A 25,624-nucleotide genomic window follows, 5' to 3' on the forward strand; every position below is an offset into this window, starting at 1 on the left:
AACCTCTTTTGTTTAAATGTACCACTACTGTCCAATACCAGTGAAGCCTACTCACATTGGGACCATTTTCCACAGCAGTAGATTTCACATTAGTCAAGATATAGTATCCTAGTATATCTTAGCTGATTACACACTGTGGAATGTAACACACTTGCTCTATGAATTACAATGTCCCTGGACAGTAGGCATTGTTATCCACACTTTACCAATCGATAAACAATGGCAGTTTAATTTACTGTTTGTAGGCCCCATGAGTTGGGATTTACAAGTCCATCTTTCCAGAAATGGTAGTTAGCTTTGAATATGTACATAGTACTCCCACGTGGATTTGATGGGTTACTCTTTAGTCCAATCCCTGTTTCTATGAAAGTCAAAACTCCCAATGACTTTTACGGGACCCTATCGATATACAGAGCCTTTATATGTGATGACAGCAATAAAGAATGTTTTCAGTAAATTCTCCTTTGTTTCTGCTGTTTCACCAAAGACTCAGATTATTTGCTTAGTACTCATTTGCATAATGTTACATATGTGAACACCACTGTAAGGGAAACATTTTAGTCTCAGCAGCATCCACATTTTCCCATCTATTGTCACTGATCCTATTTTCTTTAGCAGAAGAGGTAGACTGATACTCAAATAAATGACTTCATTCAATTGTGAGTTACTACCCAGTTATCCTTTTAATGCACTCTGCCAACATTTGGTACATCTTTATGCTAGAAATACAATTTATAAACAGCTTAGCAGCTTGCACTCTGGGGACATATAGAGGAAAAAAATCAATTACACTCATCTTTACAAAGAAATGTCACAAAGCACTCTGGTATCAAGTTCAAAAGGTCCAGAACAACATATTTTAGTTAATGTTCACTTATTTCAGTACCAAATTTCCCAGTTAAAGTGGAGCCACTAGTCCTTAATGCTGATTTACTGTAGCAGACATACAGAAGAAATATTATGTCAAATTAGATCATTCTATTTATGTTATAAAATAGAATTGTGTGTATAAATAGGTTCCTTTGGAGAAAAGCAAGCATTTGAATAGTTGACTTTCAGAATGAATACATGCTGTTTCTGAAATTTCCTGAAATGAATCGGCTATTCCTCTGGACTAAACATTCAGGTTCTGTTTACTAAACCTACTGAGACAATTTATCAAACTCTTGGTCAAATCATAATGTGATTTATTTGGTGTGCTATTTAACATTGGCTAATCTTGTTTATAAACCTGAATTGGCTGAATTAGCCTTTTTGAAAAGGCAAGAAACCTGGCCTTTAGAGACTATGTAATTTGCAATCATGAACCAATTGAGTAGCTCTTTCACTTTTTCGGTTTGCATTCGCTTTTTACGGGATACTGATTTTCCTGTGGAGAAACGGTAGATAAAAGCAATGTCACAAGGAGTCCAACCACACCTGTGACTATTCATTTGCCTCAGCTCAGGACAGGGTCCCCAAAACTGGAGACAGCTTGAAAAGCACCTTGTCTTTATAAAGACTGAGAACTGCAAGCAGTAGGGAGAGAACAGCAAAAGTACAGGATCCTCTGGATGAAAGGAGAGGACCTTGTTCATCTGTGACTCTCAGGTCAATGATCTGCAGAGTTTTACATTATTGAGTATCAGTATCATTCCTCTTTAGCAATGTAGAGTCAGAAGACAAAGGCCGTCTGTCACGATTCCATCAGAAGGAGAAACACCATACCTTCGCCTCGGATGCTAGCGTTTTGGGGATACAGATGAAGCTGAGATCCAGCCTTTTAGCCGAAGCTTTACTTACATTGAAAGATAAGTTGATGTACAGTATACTTGGGCTAGCTCCTCAGGGTTCAAAAACTAAGTTGAGCAGGGGTGGACATTTTTGGGGGGCAGGGAGCAACAAAATTTGGTAAGTGGTCAAGGGTATTAAAGGAGGAGGTGCAGGATGTGAGATGGAGATTGGGTGCAGATGAGAGCTCGGGGTGCAGGAGAAGGTGTGGATTTGGGAGGGAGCTTGAGTAAAGGAGGAGGGTGTAACCTGGGCCACAGTATTAGGGTGCAGAGTCTAGGAGGAGGTATGGGTGCAGGAGAGGCTTCTGACCTGGAGGAGGGATGCAGGAGGGAGTGCAGGGTTTGGCAGCAGGTATGGGTGCAGAGGGTTTGTTTTACATGAGGCAGGGGTTCAGGGGAGGGAGAGGGTTGAGAGAAGACAGGCTCTGGCTGGGAGGCACTTACCTAGGCAGCTCCTGGCCAACAAGTGCCTCAGGCAGTGCCTCCCACACCGGCACATGCCACTCAGAGCAGTTTCTGGCCAATGGGAGCTGCAAGATTGCTGGGGGCAGGGCAGTGCATGAAGCCTCCTCCCCCCCAGATCGAGGCAGCACTCAGACAGGCAGATGGCCCCCACAGCTGGCTGCTCTGATAAGAAAGCAGGGGTAAAGGAGGCGGGAACTTGAGGCTCCTGCTGGGCCACGGGTCATATCCATCGCCAAAGTAGAGACGCAAAACGTGACGAGAGAAAACATCTGCCACTCATTCCACATGAAGCGCCACAAACAGAAGGGGAGGGGTTCATAGCAACTTCTCAATAGTAGAAACAATCAACAGTAAAGACAGTCAAGGCCTGAAGTTTCTGATAACTGCATAGTAGAAGAGTAAGGAGCCAAAAGGACATATTGATTACATAATGAGCAACTGCAAATAACATCCCCTCCCCAAACTGCTTAAAATTAATCCCTTGTAGAACACTAAAAAAGTCAGGGGGGCTTGCTTCTTAAAGTTATCTTTTTGCCAAATAACATGTAGTGGGTTCACTTACTTTTTCTACATGGTTTCTTCCCTCAGGGTTGCTTTTGGGGAGAAGTAGCTCGCTGTTACGCCACCAACGCACCCGTTTTGGGTGTGGTGTTGGTCTTTGGGGCACTCCGTTCTTAGTCCGTGCCCCCTTCCGGGTGGGGGGTCATTGCTGTTCTTTAGTCCGGGGTCCTCCCTACTCCCTAGAACCCCCCGTTTTTCTGCCCCGGGAACACCCAGTTCCCTCCATGCCATCCCAGCTTCAGTGGCCCACTGCCAGTCCCTTAATAGCCCCTCTGAGCAGACTACAGTATCTCCAGGACCCTCCTCCCTGGCCACAGGCACGCCTCTGACTGCCCGGTTGCCTCCTGCAACACTGCCTCCTGGTCTTACGGCCTGGGGCTTCCCTAGCTCAAGCTCCCCATCTACCGCAGCTGCCTCTATGCTAGCCACGGCTGCCTCCTTCACACCCCGGCCTTTTAGGGCTGCCTCCATGCTAGCCCCGGCCCTTCGTGACTGCCTCTTTGCAGCACTGGGCCTCAGACTGGGTAGCCTGGGTTCATCCTGCCATAGCCTCCCCAGTCGTGCCCTCTTCTAGGGAGCCTCTTGCTTCCCCAGTAGTCAGGTCTCCACTGCTCTCCCTCCAGAGCAGCAGGCAGGCAGATCTCCCTCTCCTCCACCAAGGAGCTGTTCTTATTGCCTCCAGCTGGGCCCTCCTCATTTGCAGCAGTTGGGCTTCCTGACTTCCTACTCTCAGCCCCTTAAAGGGCCAGGGCAGGGCAATGCCCTGCCACAAATGTATGTCTCAGTCGAAGAGACCCCTTTCCTACCTGAAGTACAACAGAGAGACTTGGCAACAAGACTGCAATCCATTCCCAATAAGAATAAAATCCTGTATTCAAGTCAATGAGAGCTCAGCTATTGACTACGGGGGCCAGGATTTCACTGAAAGTGTTTACTATACACAAGCAAGCTGATGCCTTTGAGTGCATTCTTGAACATTTATCTTTGCTCTTTATCATAACAGCAATCTCTAGACCAAACTGTACCTGCTATATTAATAACTGCCATAGTCTTACATGTCTTGCAGATGTAGGAAATGCATTTCAGATTGGGTACATGGAGCATAGAGTGCCAAAATGACCACAGAAGTAAGTCAAATGCAGCAAACAATTGTGGAAGTGGGTCCAGAACTACAGGTTGAACCTTTCTAGTCCAGCACCCTCAGGATCTGACCGGTGCTAAACCAGAGAATTTCCTGGACCATAGGAGGTCAAGAGTGTCCAGTAGTATTACAAACGCTTCCGCTACTTACTGGGCTCTGAACAGCACTGAACACAGAGCCAGGACGGGTGGCTGTAAAGAAACTTTATGGGACTGTGCGAAACTTGGCTGCACCCATGACAAATGGACATCGGCTAACTAAAATCATGTCGGACCATGGCTCATTGGTCTACAGAAGTGCCAGACTATAGAGGGTCAATCTGAGGAAAGCAATAAAAGCAATGTAACTTGCACTGATTAGGCATAGCCTGAATGACCAGACTGCAGATTTCTTTCGGAAGCTTTTCTGGAAGTTTTGGAAAACTTCTTCCAAAAGAGCACGTCCACACTGTCAAAGTGCATTGAAAAAGCCATCTGCTTTTCAAGAGACAGCATCCGCAATGAATGGACACTATCTGGCATTTAAACTGTGATTACTATGGACGGAAAGGCCACCAGGGCACCTGTGCTTTTTATTCTTTCCTCTTCTTCTGAAAACTCCCTCTTCTCCGTCCACACACGCCTTTTTCCGAAAGAGCTCTTTCGGAAAAAGGCTTCTTCCTCGTAGAAAGAGGATTACCAATGCCGGAAAAAACCCCTCTGGTCTTTCGATTCTCTTTTGAACAAACGTGATTGCAGTGTGGACGTAATTGAAGTTTTTTAGAAAAAAATGGCCATTTTTCTGAAAAAAACTGTCATGTAGACATACCCTCAGTGGATAGGCCACTTGAGATTTACACATCAAGCACCAAAGTAGGGGCTGGGATGTAGAAGGAAAGATCATGAAAGCACAAGAGGTAAAGCAGCCCTCTACACTTGCTAACACAATTCCTATTATTTACACTTCCGATTATACTCACTCTTGTCCCTCAACTTGCAGTGACAAAAGCCAAAACTTTGCCACTTAAACCCAGAGACATCCATTTTCGGTCCAGTTCACACTTGATGGCCAATAGTTTTTGTCGCCACTACATTAGCCTCCTAGACTCTCAAGGCACTAACAAGAAAGCCATTGAAGCAATTTGACTTTGTTCAGTCTAAAGGATAGTACAGATTTATTTTAAGACCCTGAAAAAGTGTGCGATTCGATAGAACTGCTTTGATTACTTTGTACAAGAAGCCAATTAAAACACAAGGTATCAGAAAAAAAAATCAGCCCTGCAGTAATACCATTGAAATCATTGGTGTTACATCAGGCTTCAGTCTGATCCAGCATCTTGTGGAGCACATTTCTTTTTCAATCTTTATTCTCACCTCACTTAGTGAGGTACACTGGTGTGAGGGAAGAGCCAGGATCTTTCCTTAGCGAAAGACAGAAGGACCGCCATCAGGATTCCAGAGCGAGAAATTAGTCAGCACAACTAGAATAGATGGGACTTCTAGCTCAAGTTAGCATGACCGTTCAAAAGCCTTGGATGATTAAATCATATACTACCATCTACTGGTAGAATCTCTGACTGCAGAGGTGTACTAGGAAAGCGGGAGCTCCATTCACATCCAGCAAAATCAGACTGGGATATTTTGGTTTTTTTAAACCATAAACTGAGAAAATATCCAGTCAGAAAGGGGAGATGCAGTTTCTATATCACGTGATCAAAACAGTAAGATGACTAGCCCACTGTTTCTCAACCAGGGGTACACATACCTGTGGGGGTTTACAGGTCTTCTAGAGGGGTTAACTCATCTAGATATCTGCCTAGTTTTAGAACAGGCTACATGAAAAGTACTAGCGTACAAGCTAGAATTTCATGGAGATAGAATGTTTAAAGTGGTTTATATTACTGGAATGCAAGTACATTTATATTCCAATAAACAGTAAAAATTAGAAAGCCAGCCAGGACAATGATAATGTGCTGTGACACTTTTGTCTGCTTATGTCTGATTTTGTAAGCAAGTAGTTTAAGTGAAGTGAAACTTGAGGGTACACAAGCCAATTGAAGACTCCTGAAAGGGGTACAGTAGCCTGGAAAGCTTGAGAACCACTTGTCTAGCAGATAATCATCATTCATTTCCTGCCTGCTCCAAACTTTTGGGTTCTTAGATCAGTTATTTAACCTCTTTAACCACTATACCACTTTGTAAAATAGGACTTGTGATACTTACCCACCTTTGCAAATTGTGGGGACCTACAGATCAGAATGCACTGAACATATGGGATGAACTATTATTTGTGGTTTATAAATAGTAACCATTCAATGAGGCAAGCAGGTTCTGCTTCCAGAAACACTTCCAACTCCTTCAATTAATTGCCTGTGGATTGAATATAGTGGATAGCATACAAGTGTATCAATAGCAACTACACATGGTCTTTCAAATTAGTCAAGATAGAGCTTTTTTCTAAAGCCCACCTCATGCTAGCCTGGAGACTGGGCACATGTGCAAAATCAGACAACTTGCATGCTAGTGTCTATGGAAGTCTTCAAAAAAATTTGCAAAGATTAGATTTCACTTGTTGGGAAAAATATCAAAATGTTCTGAGCATGGCTACACACTGTCAGCACCCATCTCTACGCAGTTTCTACAGCCTGCTTTAGAACTGAAAGTTTCTACAAAACCTTCCAAGGCAGCACTACACTAAAGCATTATGCTGGGTGCTGTAATCCAGCTTAGTTGCTGAAAAAATTAATTGGATCTCTAGCCTGCAGCAACTGGCTAGCAGAACCACAGCCAGAGATTGAGGAAATGTTAGGCAGACTTAAATGGGGACTATTTACTGAAGCAAAACTACCTATGCAAGCAGGTTTAGTGTTTTACAGCATTCAAGATTCTTTGTTTTAACTCATTTTAGCTGTTTTGTGTTGTATTGCGACATTTCAATTTGTGAATACAGATGCATCAGACACTGCTTTGATGTTATAATCCTGTATCAGCTAATAAGAGACAAATATTCAAACAAATAGCTTCTACAGAAAACTCCTTCTACCGTTGTTTTTGCAGGCTCTTCACTCTTAGTGCAAAAGTTCTTTTTTTAAAAATTCAACCAAGGCTGCCTCTTCCTTAGAAGCTTCAGGGGGTAGCCGAGTTGTATTTCTTCTGTAACAGACTAACAAATGGTCTGGTAGCACTTTATAGACTAACAAAACATGCAGATGGTATCATGAGCTTTCGTGGGCACAGCCCACTTCTTCAGATGACTGGAGTTGTACACATCCTAAACTCATAACTCCAGTCATCTGAAGAAGTGGGCTGTGCCCACGAAAGCTCATGATACCCTCTACATGTTTTGTTAGCCTATAAAGTGCTACCAGACCATTTGTTGTTTTTTTTCTTCTTTTAGAATCCGTCCAGTGCTTGTGTACATGGTAACTTCAAACACTACATGCCTGCTTTAAAGTTTTCCATCTCTGGAAGACTGACTGATCATATGGGGATGCTCTCCCTTAATTTTATCACATTAAAGCAGCTGTAATTGCAACCTGGATTTTATTTGATCATGAATGGGAAGGAAGCCCATATCGGAATGGAGTCCACAATAGGCAAATCTGGAAACACACACTCTAAAATCAACTTAGTAAAAGCTATTCTGGGATGGTGCTCCTGGTGCCAACCACTTACATATATGCCCTTCCTTTGCATCTGGTGCAGGAATTATTAGTGCAAAAGAACAGGTGCTCTAGGCCTGGTGTCAATAAGTCTGAATCGTGAAATAAACAGTGTACTCAGATACATAAACCAGGAATCCCTGACAACCCATCATCTCAAGCATTAGCACATTTACAAGAGGCTTTGACGACTCTCTCCTCAGACCCTATGCTGCCAGCACAATTTACTATGTTTGAGACACCACCAACTTCCTGAGGAAATTACAGAACATCAGTAATCTTTAACACCATCCTGGCCATCATGGACATAGAAGCCCTATACACCAACATTCCACACGAAGACGGATTACAGGCTTTCAGGAACACCATCCCTGATGACAGCACTGAACACATGATTACTGAACTCTATGATTTTCTCCTCACCCACAACTATTTCTGATTCAGAGACAATATGTATCTTCAAGTAAGTGGCATAGCCATGGGCACCCGCATGGCCCCACAATATGCCAACATATTTAAGGCTGATGAACAATGTTTCCTCAGCTCTTGCATTCTGCTTATGCTACATTGATGCATGTGGACCCCATGGGAGAGACCCTTGAAGAATTTCCACAGGGATTGCAACAACTTCCACTCCACCATCAACCTCAGCCTGGACCAGTCCACACCAGATCTACTTCCTTGACACTACAGTACAATTATATGATTGACACGTTTCCACCAGATTATACTGGAAACCTACCAAGGGCTACACTTACCTTCATGCCTCTAATTTTCATCCTAGACACATTTCTCAATCTATTGTTTACACCCAAGCCCTAAGATACAATATAGAGCATTCTTAAAGCTGAAATACCACCCGTAGATCAACAGAGCCAAAAGAGTACCCAGACACGAACAACTCCAAAACAGGCCAAGAAATAAAACAGAATACCACTTGTCATCACCTACAGCCCACAACTTAAACCCCTCCAATGCATTATCAACAATCTACAACCTATTCTGGAAAGTGACCCCTGACTCTCAGAGGCCTTGGGGGACAGCTCAATCCTCGCTTACACACAACACCGTAACCTCAAACAAATTCCTTCCAGTAACCACAGAGCACACCTTCAACAATCATCCAGGAACCCACCCCTGCAATCAGCCCCAGTGTAAACTCTGTTGACACATCTACACAAGCGATTTTGTCACTGGACCCAATCACATCAGCGGCTCATTTAACTGCATGTCCACTAATGTGATCTATGCCATCAAATGCCAGCAATGCTCCTCTGCCATGTATACTGGCCAAACTGGACAATCTGTACAGGAAAGAATTGAAGGACACAAATCAGATATCCAAAAATACAACACACAGAAACCTGTTAGAGAACACTTTAACCTGCCTACGCACTCATTAATGGACCTCAAAGCCACCCAATTCCACAAGCCAAATACAAGGGGGAGCATTGGAACTTAACTTCATTTCCAGGTTTGAGACTCATCACAAAGGTATGAATAAAGACATTACCTGACTAGCACACTACCTTCCCCAGCCTGACTTAAGAAACCAAACCAAACAATGGGTACTTACGAACAATTTGCACCTTCTCCATCAGCTGCATGGAACAGGAACACTCTAATTGACTTCCTCTCCCCTCCCCCATTTTGCCTTCCTTCTTCCCTCATCATCCCATTTATTTTGCAACTGGACCTTTAGTAACTCCATTCATCTGAAGAAGTGGGTTGTGCCCACGAAAGCTCATGATACCATCTACATATTGTGTTAGTCTTTAAGGTGCTGCTAGACTATCCATTGTTTTTCAAAGCTATACACATGCCAATGACTGATTTTTGTCTTGGTCTCCATAAGCCACAAATAAACTAGTGAGCTTAAAAACCACAATGAACCTCATGCAAGGGAACACCCATTACCAAGATTTTACTGTGAATCTACATTTCAATTATCTGGAGGATAACAACCCAAAGCAAGGAATTAAAGAAAACAATGCTCTATCTTAAGATGATCCCAAGAGCTTTGAGAGCATTAAACTGCTAGATTGAGCTCAGAATGCAAACTGCATTCATTACCACTAAATAGCACAAACCGGTATCCCCACACTAAAAAAATAATAATTTGAGAACTTGTTCTTAGAGAAAATTGGAAGACATATATTCCTTTCAGGAAACATTTTAACACCAGCATCACTTTGAATTTATCCATTACTGCTACACTTGAATTATTCAACTCAAGCTCTATGAATAAACTTAGCTTTTCATTTTAGGCTCAGTTTAAGATTTTGCAGTGCAGACGCCCAGGACACAAAGATAAAGGAAATCTGCAAGATGCATGCTTGATTACACTAAGGAAAACCAGGCAATTATTGAAAATGTAAAGATCTTTGTTCTATTCCAACAAGACTATTCAAGTTTTAGTACAAGACCTGGTCTACACTACAAAATTAGGTATATTTAACTGTACCAGGCAGGGGTGTGAAAAATCCCACTCCTGAGTGGCACTGGTAAGTTAACCTTAGTCCCAATGTAGTCAGGAATAGGTTGAAAGGAAGAATTCTTCCCTTGCCCCAAGTCCTGTCCCTTCCTTTGCCTCTTGGGAAAGTGGATTACCTACATCAATGAAAAAACTTCTGTCAGCCTAAGAAATATTGACCATGAAATGTTACAGCAGCTAAGTGTAGGCATAACCTAAAATTATAAATGGTTCTGGACACCACAGAACATGAACAAGATGGCAAGTCACTGGACAGATGCTGAAGGCTTTGCAATCAACAAGGAAGCATATTTCACTTTCTCCGATACTGTCTGAAATCAGCTTCCCCAATTATCACCTCTAATACTATTAACTCACAGACATTTCCCCTTCCCCACCTCTAATATCATTAACTCACTGGCATTCACCTTCCTTCCCCCCCCCCCACATCCCCCTTCTGTTCTGTAATGTGATTTGTCCTTTTCATGTGTGTTCATTTTTTTTTTAAATTGTATCCTTTGGTATATATGGTTGTGACTATTTTCTTCCATTTGATCTGAGGAAGTGGGTCTGGCCCACGAAAGCTCATCATCTAATAAACCATCTTGTTAGTCTTTAAAGTGCTACATAGTCCTGTATTTTGTTTCAGCTACACCAGACTAACACGGCTACATCTCTATCACTTGTCTGAAATCAGTCACTGTTGAACATCAGTCACTATACATCAGTTGCAGCATTAAAAAAAATCCACTAGCTTTTCACTGCTCAGCACTGTAATCTTGTGAATACTCTATTTATTTGCAGAAGAATACAAGCTTTAACAAAAGGATTACCTGGAAAGCCGAGGAACAAGCTGATCAGTTTTCCACTGTACTTACTTGCCAGACTAGGAGAAATTGTTGTAAGATACGGATTTAGATTTCAAAACACACATGCTACTTTGCTCTTCCTTTGGCACGGTCTTCATAGCACCATCTTTCGTTACCTAACCTCCAGGTAAAGACTCCACTGTAACCATATAGCCCAGTGTTTCTCAAACTGTGCTCTGTGGAGCCCCAGGGCTCCGCGAGACATCTCCAGGGGCTCCATGAGGTTGACAAACTAGAAACATAGAATCATAGAATCATAGAATCATAGGACTGGAAGGGACCTCGAGAGGTCATCGAGTCCAGCCCCCCGCCCTCAAGGCAGGACCAAGCTCCACCTACACCATCCTTGACAGATGTCTATCTAACCTGTTCTTAAATATCTCCAGAGAGGGAGATTCCACCACCTCCCTTGGCAATTTATTCCAATATTTGACCACCCTGACAGTTAGGAATTTTTTCCTAATGTCCAATCTAAACCTCCCCTGCTGCACTTTAAGCCCATCAATAGGTACAACACATACAACGCTGGGGCTCCGCATAAATTGTTATGCATGTAAAGGGCTCTGGAGCCCAAAAAGTTTGAGGATCGCTGCCCTAGGCTGTAGATATTAATACTTTTATGTAAGGGGTGCCTCAGTCTTTGCTATAATATGCAGCTTAACATTTCAGATCTTACACAGATTTTGACGGCCATTTTGGAGTTACTACTTAAACCTTGTTTCTTCTTGAACTGGAATTAACAGGTTGGCAGAATTAGAAAATTGTAATCAGAGTGGAGGAGATGCCATGTTCCATGTTTTTCATGGAATATACCATTAGATCTTAAGTGTTATTACATATTGCAGTGAATCACAGGAAATCATTAACATCAAATGCAAACAAGAGTCCGTTTGAACAATTTATTAGTATGCCTGTTTTTCACAAGTTTTAGAAAAAGAATCCCAGGATTTTGCCTCCTGTATGTTTTCGCCTTGCTTCCTCATGGTCCATGATACCAGCGGAAGTTGTCAGCACTATGTACCTATTAAGGAAAAAGTAGTTTCAATAACCAAATATGACACGCTCTTTAGAGCAGACTTCCTCACATACCTTATCTAGACTAGGAATTTTCATTTGGAATTCCTCTTAGCACTGTACAATTGAACCAGTAGTAGCAGTGTCATAAGCCCCAATTATGGCTGGCCCATGTCATCATTTTCAACCTCATGTCAATTAACTGCTCATAGCGAAAGAGTGTAATTGGCATTATGCCAAAGATTGCTAGCAGAGCCTGAAAAGTTCACATGGTAGTATTCCTAAAGTTGATCACGCTGATATTAACACTTCAATATTATTATTAAGCTTCAGACAACTGAGAACTTCAATCATTTCCTAAGGCCTATCTATGGTAATTTGCATGCTTTATGCACAGAAGTTGACTGTCGATTACCCTCATTCTATTTAATTCACAAAATAGACCAACGTTTAATCAATGGTAGCTGCCTGGACTGTGCTTGCAGCACAGGCAGCGCACAATACCCACTCCTTCCCCAGAGGCTCATGGTGCTCAGAAATCACACAGCTCCTGCAGCCAGACACTGAGCAGCATACTGGGGCATGGCAGACAGGGAGCCTGCCTGAAGGTCCAATTGGGCTCCTGACTAGGAGCAATCTAGGTAAATACCTCCTAGACAGACCCTACACCTGGAATTCCAGACTTTCCTTCCCCCACAACCCTCTGCTCTCCTGCCCCTTTTAACCCAAACTCTCTGCATCCCTGCCCCTGCACTCATACCCCCTCCCGGACCCTGCACCCTAATTCTCTGCCCTGATTACAACCCAAACCCCTGCACCTCCATCTCAGGTCATAACCTGAGGCCCTGCACCCATCCACCACCTACTCCTCCAGGTCAGAATACTGTCCTGCACCCATACCCATACCCTCTCCCAGATTCTGTACTCCCTCCTGCACCCCCATCCCTTACTCTCAAATCCCCTTCTGAACCCAAACTCCATCCCAGACCCTGCACCTCCTCCATTAATATCATGAAAAAGTGCAGCCCTTGACCACTTAGCAAGTTTTTTGAGTGCCCCCATCAGAAATCATTGTCCACCCCTGAATCTAGAGTAACAACCAAGGCTCTTGTTAAAGTCATTAATTTAATATCTAGATAATTTTAAAAAGAGTTCAATCATTTCTGATACTACACCTGTTAAAAAATAAAGTTCTAAAATACAAATTAAGTCTCTCCTGAATTTAAGACCAACATTCAGAAAGAATTATTTACTAGGTAGATGAAATTGATCAGTCTTGTCACATGCACAAATTGAAGAAAGAGTATGCGTCTTGATGCTAACTTTTAGCAGTAGGTAAAAAAAAAAAATCTTATATACACACTGAATTTTAAGTATCCTTTCTGAAAAAAGTGATCAGAACACATACCTTCACGACAAAGGATAATCTCAAGTGAAACTACCAAAGGTTGGATTCTCCTCCCCAACTAGCTTCACTTCAGACAGTTCATTGCAGTTCTCACTGTGAATTTCAACAATTAAACTGCATATCCGGAACTTACCCAAACTGACGTGAAGGCAAAAGGTTGTTCTGCCACTTTTCCAGGTCCTTCAACTGAACGTCAAATCTGGGACTGATCACACCACACTGTAAAACAAAACCCCCAAAAGAAGCTGAAGAAGTTTGATATAGCAGATTACTACATGTTTCTTCCACTGCCGCATGCAGTGTATTTGTAGCCCTTTTGGTCCAAGGATATGAGAGACAAAGGGGTGAAGTAATATCTTTTATTGGATCAACTTCGGTTGGTGAGAGAGAGAGAGACTTTCAAAATACACGAATTTCTTCATGTATGGGAAAGAAACTGGATTTATAGCTTATTACAATAATCTGCAACCAATGTTCCTCTAATTATTTCCATCCATGTGCGGAATTAATTTGATGTGCATAAAGCCATGTGTGAAAGTGCACCACCAATAGGAACACGTGCTGCTGGCTGTGGATGCTCTGCTTATCAACTGGAAGGCATTTCAATCTCTCCTGGGTGGCCATCCAAGTGCTCAGCTTACAGGGAACTCTGTAACTAGGTATGTAAGAGTATAACTGTTTAAACAGTTAACCAATAAATCTGGGTTTATCTGTTACCTTTAACTGTTATACATGGGCTCCCAGGGAGCTCACTGCTGCCCTGTGCTCCGGGTCCGTACCAACAGTTGAGATTTTCAGTGGTTACATGGTTACCTGCTTTAACATCCCTATCTGTAATCCATTACTACACACTCCCCTCTTCTTCCTATGATTGCAAGTATAAAAGAGCCATTCTACTTTGAATGGCACCTTACAATCTGTTCCACTGTGAATACCATTCCCAGACCTAAAGAGCTGTGCATGACTTGAAAACTTGCCTCTCACCAACAAAAATTAATCCAAAAGATAATACCTCACCTACCTTGTTTCTCTACACAAGTTACAGCATTTAAAGGAATTCAGTGCTATGTCTCTCTCCAAATCAATGACGCTCCTTTACTGCATATATTTCATCCACAATGCATACACTCAGGCCGTCAGATGGACTAAACAGAGGTAGGGATGTTAGCTATCGATTAATCTAGTAATTGTGTAACTGCATCAAATTTTAGCAATTACATGATTATTTGATAGTCCCCAGTGGCAGAATCCGCAGCCAGTGCACTCTTGGCCCCACTCCCAGGGAGCCCCCTACCACTCTACACTGCTGCCTGATACAGAGGCAGCAGCACTGGGCAGCAGAAGTCCCTATCTCCTGGCATCCCACGGAGCAGCCGCCCCTTCTCCCCACACATTCTATTGCCTATGATAGAAGCAGCAGTGAGGGAGAAGGAGAGGCCTAGGCGGTTCAGTGAAGCAGGCACATGAAGAAAGTCAGCTTAAAAACTGGCTCCCTTGCATGTGTTGTCTCCTGCCTGCCCCCCTTACCTTCTGCACCACTGCCTCTGCGTAATCTGGTGCTTGTGCAACAAGGGGTGTGTGTGTCACAAGCACGGTTACCTCTAATTTTTTAAAGTAAGGATGTAAAACACCATTTAATTAGTTAATCACTTAATGTTTAATTTAAACTGGTTAATTGCTGAAAGGGATCCCATGGCTGGTCCCACACTGATGCAGGTAAGGGACTGCTCCAGCCCAGATGGGCCACCGGTTAACCGCTGACATTGATAGTGCGCGGTGTGAGAGGGGACTTAGGGTTTGGGAAGATGAGGGGTCTGGCTGGAGGTGAGGGCTCTGGGGTGGGGCTGAGGTGTTGTGTTGTACAGGGCTCCAGGCTGGAGCCAAGGGGTTTGGAGTGTGGGAGTTGGCTCAGAGCAGGAGGCTGGGATTTGAAGTGTGGGGATCTAGGAGAGTTAGGATGGTGAATGGAGCTCAGGGTTGGAAAAGGATTTGAGGTGCGTACGCTGGACTGGGGCAGCACCCATCTGGGAGCAGCGGAGAGAACAGGTGGCTTTCACAAGTTCCAGGCCCATCTATAGGCATCGCCTCCTGCAGCTACTAGTGGCAGAGATTCCTGTGGACATGGGAGCACAGGTCCACAATAGATCAGTTACGGAGCCACTGCAGCCTGGTGTGTGTTCACGCACTTCTTCCCACAGACCATACAACCAAGCTTGAGCAGCATGGAGAGAAGAGGTCTCCCGGCACAGGCCGCAGGACATGGCACAGCAATTGAGGGAGGAGGTACCCCTCCCCACCAGCCTCAAAAAAGGGGGGTCATCACAGCCAGGAGGGTGGGCTTCACCACAAAGCCGGTAGCACTGGAGGTTGGGCACCAAATCCCTCCCCTGCCACTGGACAAGCTACACTCCCCAGCAATTTCCCCATGGAGCCACTGTGACCAGGGTGTATGTTTGATGCAGGTGCCTCTCTGTGCTGGACCTGGCATGGAGCCACTGTTTGGCCAAACATAGGTGGAGGCTCTTTCCTGTCAACCCTACAATGGAGATGGCACCGGGAAGGAGAGAGGGCGAGGGAAGGGGGGCAGGGGGAATTCCACAGACTATTCAATTAGTTGATTAACCAAAATTTAACATTCCTAGTTTCAAACACATGTGTCTAAAATGTTGACATTAAATTTCTTGCTGATTATTTCACAACTGACTTTTCAGACAAAAGCATTCCCAGTACATCTTCCCACAAAAGAGACATTTACTTTGTTATGGTTGCTCAAGCATATTTCTATTCAGCACAATGATTAGGACTCAACAAAGCTTCTACTTAAGACTATCATTACACAACAACCCATTCACAGAAAGCCTTCAAAGATTAATATAAATGAATATGAAATGTTTATTTCTCAGAATTAAACAGCTTTCTAGAAAAATACAGCACTAAATAAAACCCTACCTTGTTCAGTCTGCCTGTGAGATTAACAACAATTTTCCCAGCTCTGTGATCATCAATGATCTCAAATTCACCAATGTAACCTGCGAATGATTAAATCAAAAGGAAACTTTAGTATCCAAATTAGTGCACTGTTTCAAATTCAGACATATAAAAACCCTAAAATTTCAGCATTGTCTACGAGCAATTGGTTTATCTTAAAATTCATATACCAGTTTTACTAAACTGGCACCAATTTTTTGGACACCTATTACATAAGTAAAAAAACCAAGTATTAAAATTCACGCAGCTTTGTCAAGTCTTCACCTTTCAGCTATTACTGAATACACAGAAATTATTCTTTATAGAATGTATAATGCACAATGGTCTCAAATACAGCAACATTCAAAGTAGCAATAATTTTATGTTTGTCCTGCATCTCTCCAAGTATTCTTTTCAATTTTGAAGTTTAACAAGTTGATTAGTTTTCAAAGAGCAGAGTAGCCAAGCAGTTCACTTTCTCTCAGAGTCAGACTAAACCAAATTAAAGTTCACCCGGAAAGAAAATGCATGTGTTATCTAAGGAATCACTCAGACCCCAACACTGCCCATTGTGGATAGCTTCCAAAAAACAAAGTTGGTTTCATTTTGGCAGCATACCCAAGTTTTTCCAATTCTATACCCACCAAAAGACAACAGATATTTGCACTTAACCCACCAAAAATTTGTTTTTTCAAACTTCAGTGTGAGACACTGCAAGTGATACAATATCCCTTTTCTATAGGCCCTATTCAAAGTTTTTAGTATTTTTAGTACCTCTTACCTTGCATAGAAACAATTAGACATGCATTTCACTTTGTGATGACTTACCATGCTTCATCATCACAGTTAAAAACCGGACGATTACTTTAGAGCACGGTCTAATGAGAACTTGGCGTTTTCCACGTTTCTCTGCATTGTTGATACTTTTAAGGGCATCAGCCAGAACATTCATGCGCACCATGATGCCTGTGTATGGAACAAAATAAGTCACATATGCCACGTTCTTAGCGTCACATTTAAGGAGCAATGCTTTTAGGGAAAAGCTTCACATTGCTGTATGCAAATAACAAGGTTAACTGAATACGTTCTCCACAATTCAAACCCACCATAATATTCTACATTATATGGTACAAAAAATTTAAAACACATAAGCTGCGTCTAGACTGGCATGATTTTGCAGAAATACTTTTAACGGAAGTTTTTCCGTTAAAAGTATTTCCGCAAAAGTGCATCTAGATTGGCATGGATGATCTTGCATAAAAGCATCCGTGGCCAGTCTAGACATGATTTTGCGCAAGAAAGCTCCGATCGCTATTTTAGCCATCGGGACTTTTTTGCGCAAAACAGTTCTTCCCTGTCTACACTGGCCCTCTTGCGCAAGTATTCTTGCGCAAGAGGGCTTTTTCCACCTGGCAAGTTTTTGCACAAAAGCAACTGCTTTTGTGCAAAATATTGCCAATCTAGACGCACCCATAGTGTAAGATTTATGCTATGTTTTACAATAAAGTATGGTTTAAAGACTTTAAGCCTAGATTTAAAGCATATTTACAGATGCTGCAAGACATTCTGGTCAGAGTTTTTCCTAGTGGCAAGTGATTTCAGGTGTTCAGTATGAGAAAGACCTAATTTCCAGAGACTAGCTGTGTTTTCTAAAATCAGTCACCCTAAAAATTAAAGTCTTAGTTATTTTTGGACCTACTAGCTAACGTGGGCTAAAAATGGCTCACAAGGCTCTAGACAGTGGTTCTCAAACTTTTTTGGCCTGGAGACCTATCTGGGGGCTAGGGTGTCTAGTCGGTGGGAGGGTACAAGAGCTGGCTGGGGGTGAGGGATCTTGGCAGGAGGGTGCAGGGGCACTAACTTGCCTTTACCCCTTGTGCTGCTCCCAGGCATGGCCTCCCGCTGCTCCCATTAGCCAAATTCCAGCCAATGGAAGCAGTAGGGTAAGCCTCCAAGTAGCACACCCATATGCTGCTGTTCCCCCAGCAGGGGGAGGACTTCTTCCCGGTGAGCTGGATAACTCAGAGCTCTCTCTCTCTCTCTTCCCTTCCCCCCCACCTGTAGGAAACCAGAGCTAGTGCTCCAACCTCCCAGGGGAGGGAGGGTGAGGCTGGAGCACCAGTACAGGATCCACACTGTGGTGGGAAGGAGCAAGCTGAGTTTAAACAGCGGACCACTTGGAAAGCGGCCACAGACCACTAGTGGTCCGCAGTTTGAGAACCACTGATCTAGACCTATAGCAACTGCACTAGAGTACTAAGCAAGTCCTTAGAAACTACTGAAATCATATAATCGTTATACCATGGATTTGCAGGGTTGTTTTTTTTTTTTGGGGGGGGGGGAGGAATGGGGAGATGTTTTTCAAATTATTCCCAACCCTCGATAGTGAGATTCGAGATAGGGGTGCGATAGTGTAGTCGATTAGCCGAAAAGCAAAAGCGTTCAGGTTAATGCAACAGACTATACACACCGTGCCAGGCGGCAGTTAAGGCTAAACACAATCAGCACCCACCAATTTAGCAGAACTACGGGGTATTCAGCGGGAACCGTGACAAACCGACTGTTCCCTGCCCAGGCTGCGCCCTCCCACGGCAGAAACTAACTCCCCTTCCAGGGCCAAGCCTATGTCTGCACGTCCCCTGCCTCCGCGTCTCCCAGTGCCCGGCTACCGTCGCACAGCCCTGTCCCCAGCGCCCACTTTTATTCTCCCCCGGCCCGAGTCCCACGAGCCTGCCGCCAAGCCCGCCCCTTCCTCCCCAGTTCTCTGCAGCGAGCGGGTCCCAGGCTAGGAAAGCGCCACCCCCCCCCCCCATTCGGAGGGCTCCGCCAGCGGCCACGGCGGCCTCAGGCAGCGCCAAACGGGCCGGGCTGGCCGGGCGGAGTTCGGAGATGGCGGGACGGCGGGCGAAGAGGCCCACGGGGCCAGGATGGGGACAGTTCACGGCGGATGGCACCAAGGGCCTAGCGAGGCCCACAACTCACCGGTGCAGCAAGATGGCGGAAAAAGGAAGAGGCCGGGCAAGCGCAGGGAGTTATGGGAACTTCGGAAGGTGCAAGGAGCTCTCACGGATCTCGCGAGACCTGCTCTGCCAGTCGGAGAGAAGCCGCGCGCAGGTCTCTCATGCTGTCATTGGCTGGGAGCGCTGCCCGCCACTCTTCATTTGGCCCTGCCACCAGGTATCCAATAGCAACCGGAATACTTCCGGTCCGCGGAACTGGGGGCGGGGCAGGATTAGCTGAAGGGAGAACCTGAGAGCTCGCTCAGCCTGTCACAGCCGAGTCACCACCTCTCGGGAGGCGCGCGGCGAACAGCCCCTGAGCGCTGAGTCGAGCCCTCGGGCGGGGAAGGAGAGCGCGGAGCTGGAGCCCTGATTCCGAGCCCCTCTCCCGGTCAGGGGGTGCCATACGCGGGGAGTTTGGTCCTGAGGGAGCACCGGAAGCGGAGGCCTGCAAACTAGGGGGTGGGGGCTGAACTCTGTTCCTTGCAGCTGGCGGGCTGATAAGGGGGAAGCTAAACACCTTAGACCAGTAACGAGGGGAGGGAGGCGGGTTCATTGAATGAGCTGTGCTTCCAGTCAGGAGGCTCTGCTCACTCCCTGCTCCCCAAATCTCATTCACTTTCACCAGGCTGGGGTAGGGGGTTCGGCTGCAGACTTTCGTGGGCCAAGGGGTTCAAAGTGTGGAAGGGGACACCTTGAAGGGAGGGTGGTGGGGTGGGTTCTGGAGTGGCATAGGGAATTGCCTGGGGAGCACAGAGTTGAGGGCTCAAGTCCCCTCCTGCCACCCACTCTGAGAGAAGCCAATACAGGCTACCCCAGAGATAAAGCTGGCTCCTGCATTAGGAAAGCAGGAATAAAGGAGGTGGGGTGTATTCTGGAGTGGCCTAGGGAATAGGGCATCAGCATCTGGAGCACAGGGTGGTGGACTCAAGTCCTGGTCCCCCTCCACCCAGCCTGGCAGCCACCACCCATTGCTCTAGGGACAGAGCTGGCTCTGGCATTAGGAAGGCAGGATAAGGGACACAGGCTGAGTTTCTTGAGTGGGTTAAGGGATATGGCATTTGCCTGGGGAGCACGGGGGGGGGGGGTTAAAATCCCATTCCCCCTCAGCAGCTCAAGTCCCCCACCCATCTAGGGAGTGACCAGACAGTCAACACAGCCCAAGGGACTCACCAGAGGTGTGGGTGAGTTCTTGAGTGGACATGGAGATATGGCATGGCATTTAAGCATAAAAGAGAAATGAAAGTTATGAAATGCACAGACCAAGTCAAAAACCAAAACTAACCCATTTTGAAGCAGTAAAAGTAGTAACAACCCCCCCATCTGAAGTACATGTTGGATCAGGAGAGGAGTGGGAAAGGACAGTGTTTGTGAAGTGACAGATTTGCATTGCCAAGCTCCCTCCATCCCCTTCTGTGTGGAGACAGGGTACAGGAGTGGGTGGAGGAGGGACACTGACATCAGCAACCCCTCCCATGCTTTGCACAGCAAGCAGGCAGCTCCCAAGCACAGGGCAGGAACAGAATGCCAGGAGGAGGGGGGAAGCAACTGAAGGCTCCAAGATCTACTGGTTGGTGACCACTGCCATAGGAGCTCACAAGATGAAAATTGTGAAAGGCAGAGTCAGGGGAGCTAGACACCCTCAGGGGACATGGAGTGAGATCAGCACCTTGCCATGTTACTGACTTCATAGAGGAAGCTTGCTGCCTTTCATGTTTAAAAAACATTCTGGGGGAGGGGACACACAGGGACCTCTATAGAGCATCTTGCTCCATGCTTCAGAACTTAAAAGTAGGGAGCTCAACAACCAGCACAGTTAGTAGTGGAACTGCCTAGAAGGGAGCTAGGTGCTGTGCATTTGATGATATTCCAAAGATATTAGGAAAAATTGTTAATGATGCAGAAGTACTCAATGTTCTGTATTTGAAAAGAAACAGTATGATGTAACATGAGGCTGAAGAAGTACTTTCTAGTGCAGGGGTCAGCAGCCTTTCCCAAGTGGCACACCAAGATTTAACCCGCTTGCACTTGGCAGCACTGCTCTCCTGGGACAGTGCGACATTTGGGCTCCACTCTAACTCCTGTGGGGAGGGGAGAAGTAGCGTGCACTCTTCACCAGTAGCTGGATGCAGCATGGAGCCTCAGGGCTTCTCCCCCCTCAGGAAGCCGGCACTGGCAACAATCTTGCAGGAAACACAATATTAGATTGCCATCATAGGTGACGATCAAGGTGGCTTGGGGGAGGAAGTGGGGAGGTAAGGGGCAGGTTTCAGGGAAATGGGCAAGGCTGGGGGCAGGGTCCCATAGGGGTCTGGTCCATGAAGCCCTTGTCTTCCTGCCAGGGACCCAGGCACCAACGCGGTTTTGGGGCAGGGCGACCACCAATGTTGTTTTCTTCTCCCTTCAGCCACCCCAGACGAGCCCCAGAGCTGCAGACTGGGCAGAACTCACACTAGCACAGTCATTCCAAAACGTTTTGGTCCCTGAAGCACCTGGCTCAATGCAAACCTTTCCACTTACCACCACTGAAAACTCACTGTTAATTACATAATTATGCCTGAGCCATTTTGCTATTGCAACAGCTAGGGATAATGGCTTAATTTAAATTTAGACAGATTATCAAACTTCATTTTAAATAAACATGAGAAAGTTAAACTAAGTAAAATATTATGTCCAACACAAAAGTTTTCAATATTTTCTTTATTTATGGTAGGGCTGGGGAATTACCAGTTGGCGACCACACAAGTGAGAAGCAAAAAAACTACTCCAAAATCTCAATTCTCTGAGCCTGACCCCAGCCCCTAGACTCCCCCACAGCCCTTATCCCCCCCCACTGCCTCATCACCCCTACAGCCCCTCTGTCTCTCGTGTGGTGGTAACTCCTTAGAGACAGCCCCAGGCAGCCTGTTCCTATCCCCCTATCTGTGGGTCTGCACATGCAGGGGGCAGGATTTCAATCCACAGCTCTGCACAGGGTCCCTATGTCGCCTGGTGGAAGAGGGTGGGGCATTGGGGCAGCTCTTGGGGATAGAAGGGGCAGACATGAGTCAGGGCTTTCACCTTCCCCCATCCTGTGTGCTCAGAAGCCTCACAGCTGCGTGGACTCCAGAAGGGGGAGGGCTGAGCTCCCACCATGGACAAAGCATGCCATTGAAAAATCAGCTCACATGCCACTTATGGCATGTGCACCTTCAGTTACCAATCCCTGTTCTAGTGCATTTGTAACTAAGGAAGAAGTCAAACACCATATACAAGGGGTAAACATACTAAAATTAATTTGTACTCAAAAGTCCTGAAACAGTTTGCTGAGAGCTCTGGCCACTGATATTAATTTTTAATACATTTTGTTACACCAGGGAAACAGTAGACTACTAACGTGCTAGTATTCTAAGAGGCACATAGGATGATGCTAGTAGCTTTGAGCGCTTAGCCTGACAAATTCTGAGTAAAATAATAAAAAGTTCATAGGGATTACACTGATAAAGGAATAAAGATAGGAACACAATTCATTCCATGATTTTACAGAAAATCGGTTTTCTGGAAAAAAGTCTGATTATATGTTTAGTTGAGAAAGGTAACCAATAGGCTTTTGTATGCTGTTTGATTTTTGCATATTTTACTTACCTCTTGTAACTGTTCTTTGAGGTGTGTTGCTTATATCCATTCTTACAGGCGTGTGTGCGCACTGCATGCATGATTGTCAAAGCTTTTACCCTAGTGGTATCTGTCAGGTCAGCTATGGAGCCCCTTGGAATGGCACCATGATGTGAACATATATAAGACTACCAACCCCCTCCTCTATCAGTTCCTTCTTAGTGGAAGTCAGACAGAAGAGAAGTGGATGAGAAGGACAACAGTTGTTAGAGGTAAATAAGTAACTTTTTTCTTCAAGTGATTGCTCACGTGCATTACAATAGATGACTTACTAGTAGTTTCCCTGGAAGAGGGGTTCAGAATTCATCCTACAGCCAAATGAAGACTTCCCTGGTAAAAGCTGCATCATCCCTTGCATGCTATGTGAAAGCATAATGGGACATGAAAGCATGTACCGATGCTCACATAATGGCCTTCAGTATCTCCTGTATTGGAACATTCACAAGGAATGCACTGTAAGAAGCCAGTGGTCTTGTAGGGTGGGCTATCAGCAGCAGGGGTGGAACCTATGCCAGGTTATAGAACATCCTTATGTATGCAGTGATCCAATGGAAGATACACAAAGAGGAGATGGGAAGACCTCTCATCCTCTGGGCAATGGTAGTACAGCGCTGTGGTGACTTACACTGAACACAAAAAACATCTTGTAAGAGGCAAGGGCAAATTTTATGTCTACAGAGTGAAGCATATGCTCTCTATAGTTGGCATGAAGCTTAGGGAAGAACTCAGGCAAAAATACAGACTAGGTCACATGAAATCACCATAGGCAGGAATGCCAGATATGAGAGCAGCTGAACCTCATCTTTACAGTCCACCATGTACAGGAGCTCAACAATGAATGCCCTAAGCTCAGAGACCCTTCTGGCTGATGTTATCACCACCACAAAAGGCCACTTTCCAGAAAAGAAGGAGAGGGGCAAATGGCCAAGGGTTTGAACAGTGGGCCTATTAGTTTGAACAAGAGATGTTAGATATCATGTAGCTGAATAGTCACGTAACATGAAATCTTAGCATTTACTAAGACTATTCAATAGTCCCCAGGGCAGGGTTAGCTGCCAGTTCACTCCCAGCCCCACTCCTCGGTTTAACTGTGCGCTGTTGTATCAGAGGTCCGTATGCTGGTCTGGCAGGGGAGCCATTTTAAAAGCCAGCTCCCCATGCAGATCAGCTGCCTGCCACACTGTGCTGCCTCAGGCAGCAGTGCAGGGTGGCAGCAGCCTCTGCCTGCAGGGGGTCCAAGCTCCCCACAGACAGAGGCTGGTCCATGGCAGCAGCCCCCTCCATAGGGGACCCAGGCTCGCTAGAGAGAGAGGTTTCTCACTAGGATGCCGAGACAGCCTCTGTCTGCAGGAAGCTCAGAACCACTGTAGACGGGGGCCACTGCCGCAGCCTCCCCTGCCTTTTAAGCCATTCCCCCTGCCACTGGCTCCTTTCTGTCCCCCTCAATCCCGTGGGGGGCAGTGGCAAGCGAGTCAGTGGAACCAGCATGGATGGGGAGCCTGCTTATAAGCTGGCTTCCCACGTGCTTACACAGGAACCAGCTCCTACTTCCGGGAGGGAGAGGGGAAGAATTGTGTGTAGTCATCAGTATTAACTGATAATAATCGTGTGCTAGACTACACGTTGACATCCCTAGTTTGGACAGCATCAAGTTACGGTCCCACTGGAGGATGGGCTGCCTAACATAGGGATAATCTTTCTAACCCTGTAAGGATGCAACCCATCATGAGGTCATTGAACACAGATTTGGGGATAAGGTCTGAAATATTACCGACCTGAATGGTAATTCATCTAATCTTTTAGAATTGGTAGTACTCTAGGTAGGGTGTCTGGGTATTTTAAAGTAAATGCATTGTTTGGACTTCTAACCAATAAGGTAATACAGAAGCTGTTTTGTGCTGACTTAAAATAAAAATTAGAATAACCATCTGCTTTGGTAATTGGCTATCCCATTTCTTGCAGAGTACCCTAACAGACACCTCAGTTGGCTCCCCTGGGATGCTGGTTATCATACATCAGTTTACATTTTAAAAATTTTCTGCAGCTATGCAGTCTAAAGAAAATTCTACAACACTGAGCATTATACGAGACACTAAGAATCCAAAATGAGTTAAAATGTCAGCCTTGAGACATTAACAAAGGCTTCATTTTCCCTAGCAACGTCAAACTTTGTAGAATCCATAAACTTTGTATTTTTTGTTGGTTTGGCTTGGCTTACTTTGCTACTTTCAGATATGCTCTTTCCCAACACATTTAATCTAGGTCAGTCATAAGCAGCTGCTGCTGTGAAAGCTGTGAGAAGCAATAGTGGAAGGAATTCCACTTGCTGCAGAGAAAAGACATTAGTCTCTTCTGCTTCTATGACATTCTAGGTTTCTTAGCAGACTAAGCACTACTTCTCAGAATGAACAAACAGTTATACTGACAAGCTTTACTCTTAAAATAAATTAAAATGTTTACTATCTTTCAGGCAGTCATTACAATAAATGCAGTAGTTCAGTAGGAGAAATACTGTTCTTTAAGACAGTTTCTACGGGCACAAGGCAACATCCGAGAAGTTGAAGACAGGGATGGTAAATTGTGAGTAACTGACTAATCAAACAGTCAATGCATTTTGCATCAACTATTCAATTAGTCAATAGGCACCTCTGCCTTTAAAGT

At 44.9% G+C, this 25,624-nt stretch overlaps 1 protein-coding gene across 1 annotated transcript; it reads right to left on the bottom strand.

Moving 5' to 3' along the window:
- Positions 1-11,806: 11,806 nt before the first annotated feature.
- On the bottom strand, positions 11,807-19,441 carry RPS15A (ribosomal protein S15a). Its single transcript, XM_006134172.4, is given in 6 exon segments — positions 11,807-11,942; positions 13,477-13,562; positions 16,293-16,372; positions 17,139-17,276; positions 19,293-19,413; positions 19,415-19,441. Coding segments are annotated over 6 exon segments (546 nt in total). The 3' UTR covers positions 11,807-11,848.
- Between the last annotated feature and the right edge of the window lie 6,183 nt (positions 19,442-25,624).

This window comes from Pelodiscus sinensis, chromosome 16, assembly GCF_049634645.1.
Source record: "Pelodiscus sinensis isolate JC-2024 chromosome 16, ASM4963464v1, whole genome shotgun sequence".
NCBI lineage: Eukaryota > Metazoa > Chordata > Testudines > Trionychidae > Pelodiscus > Pelodiscus sinensis.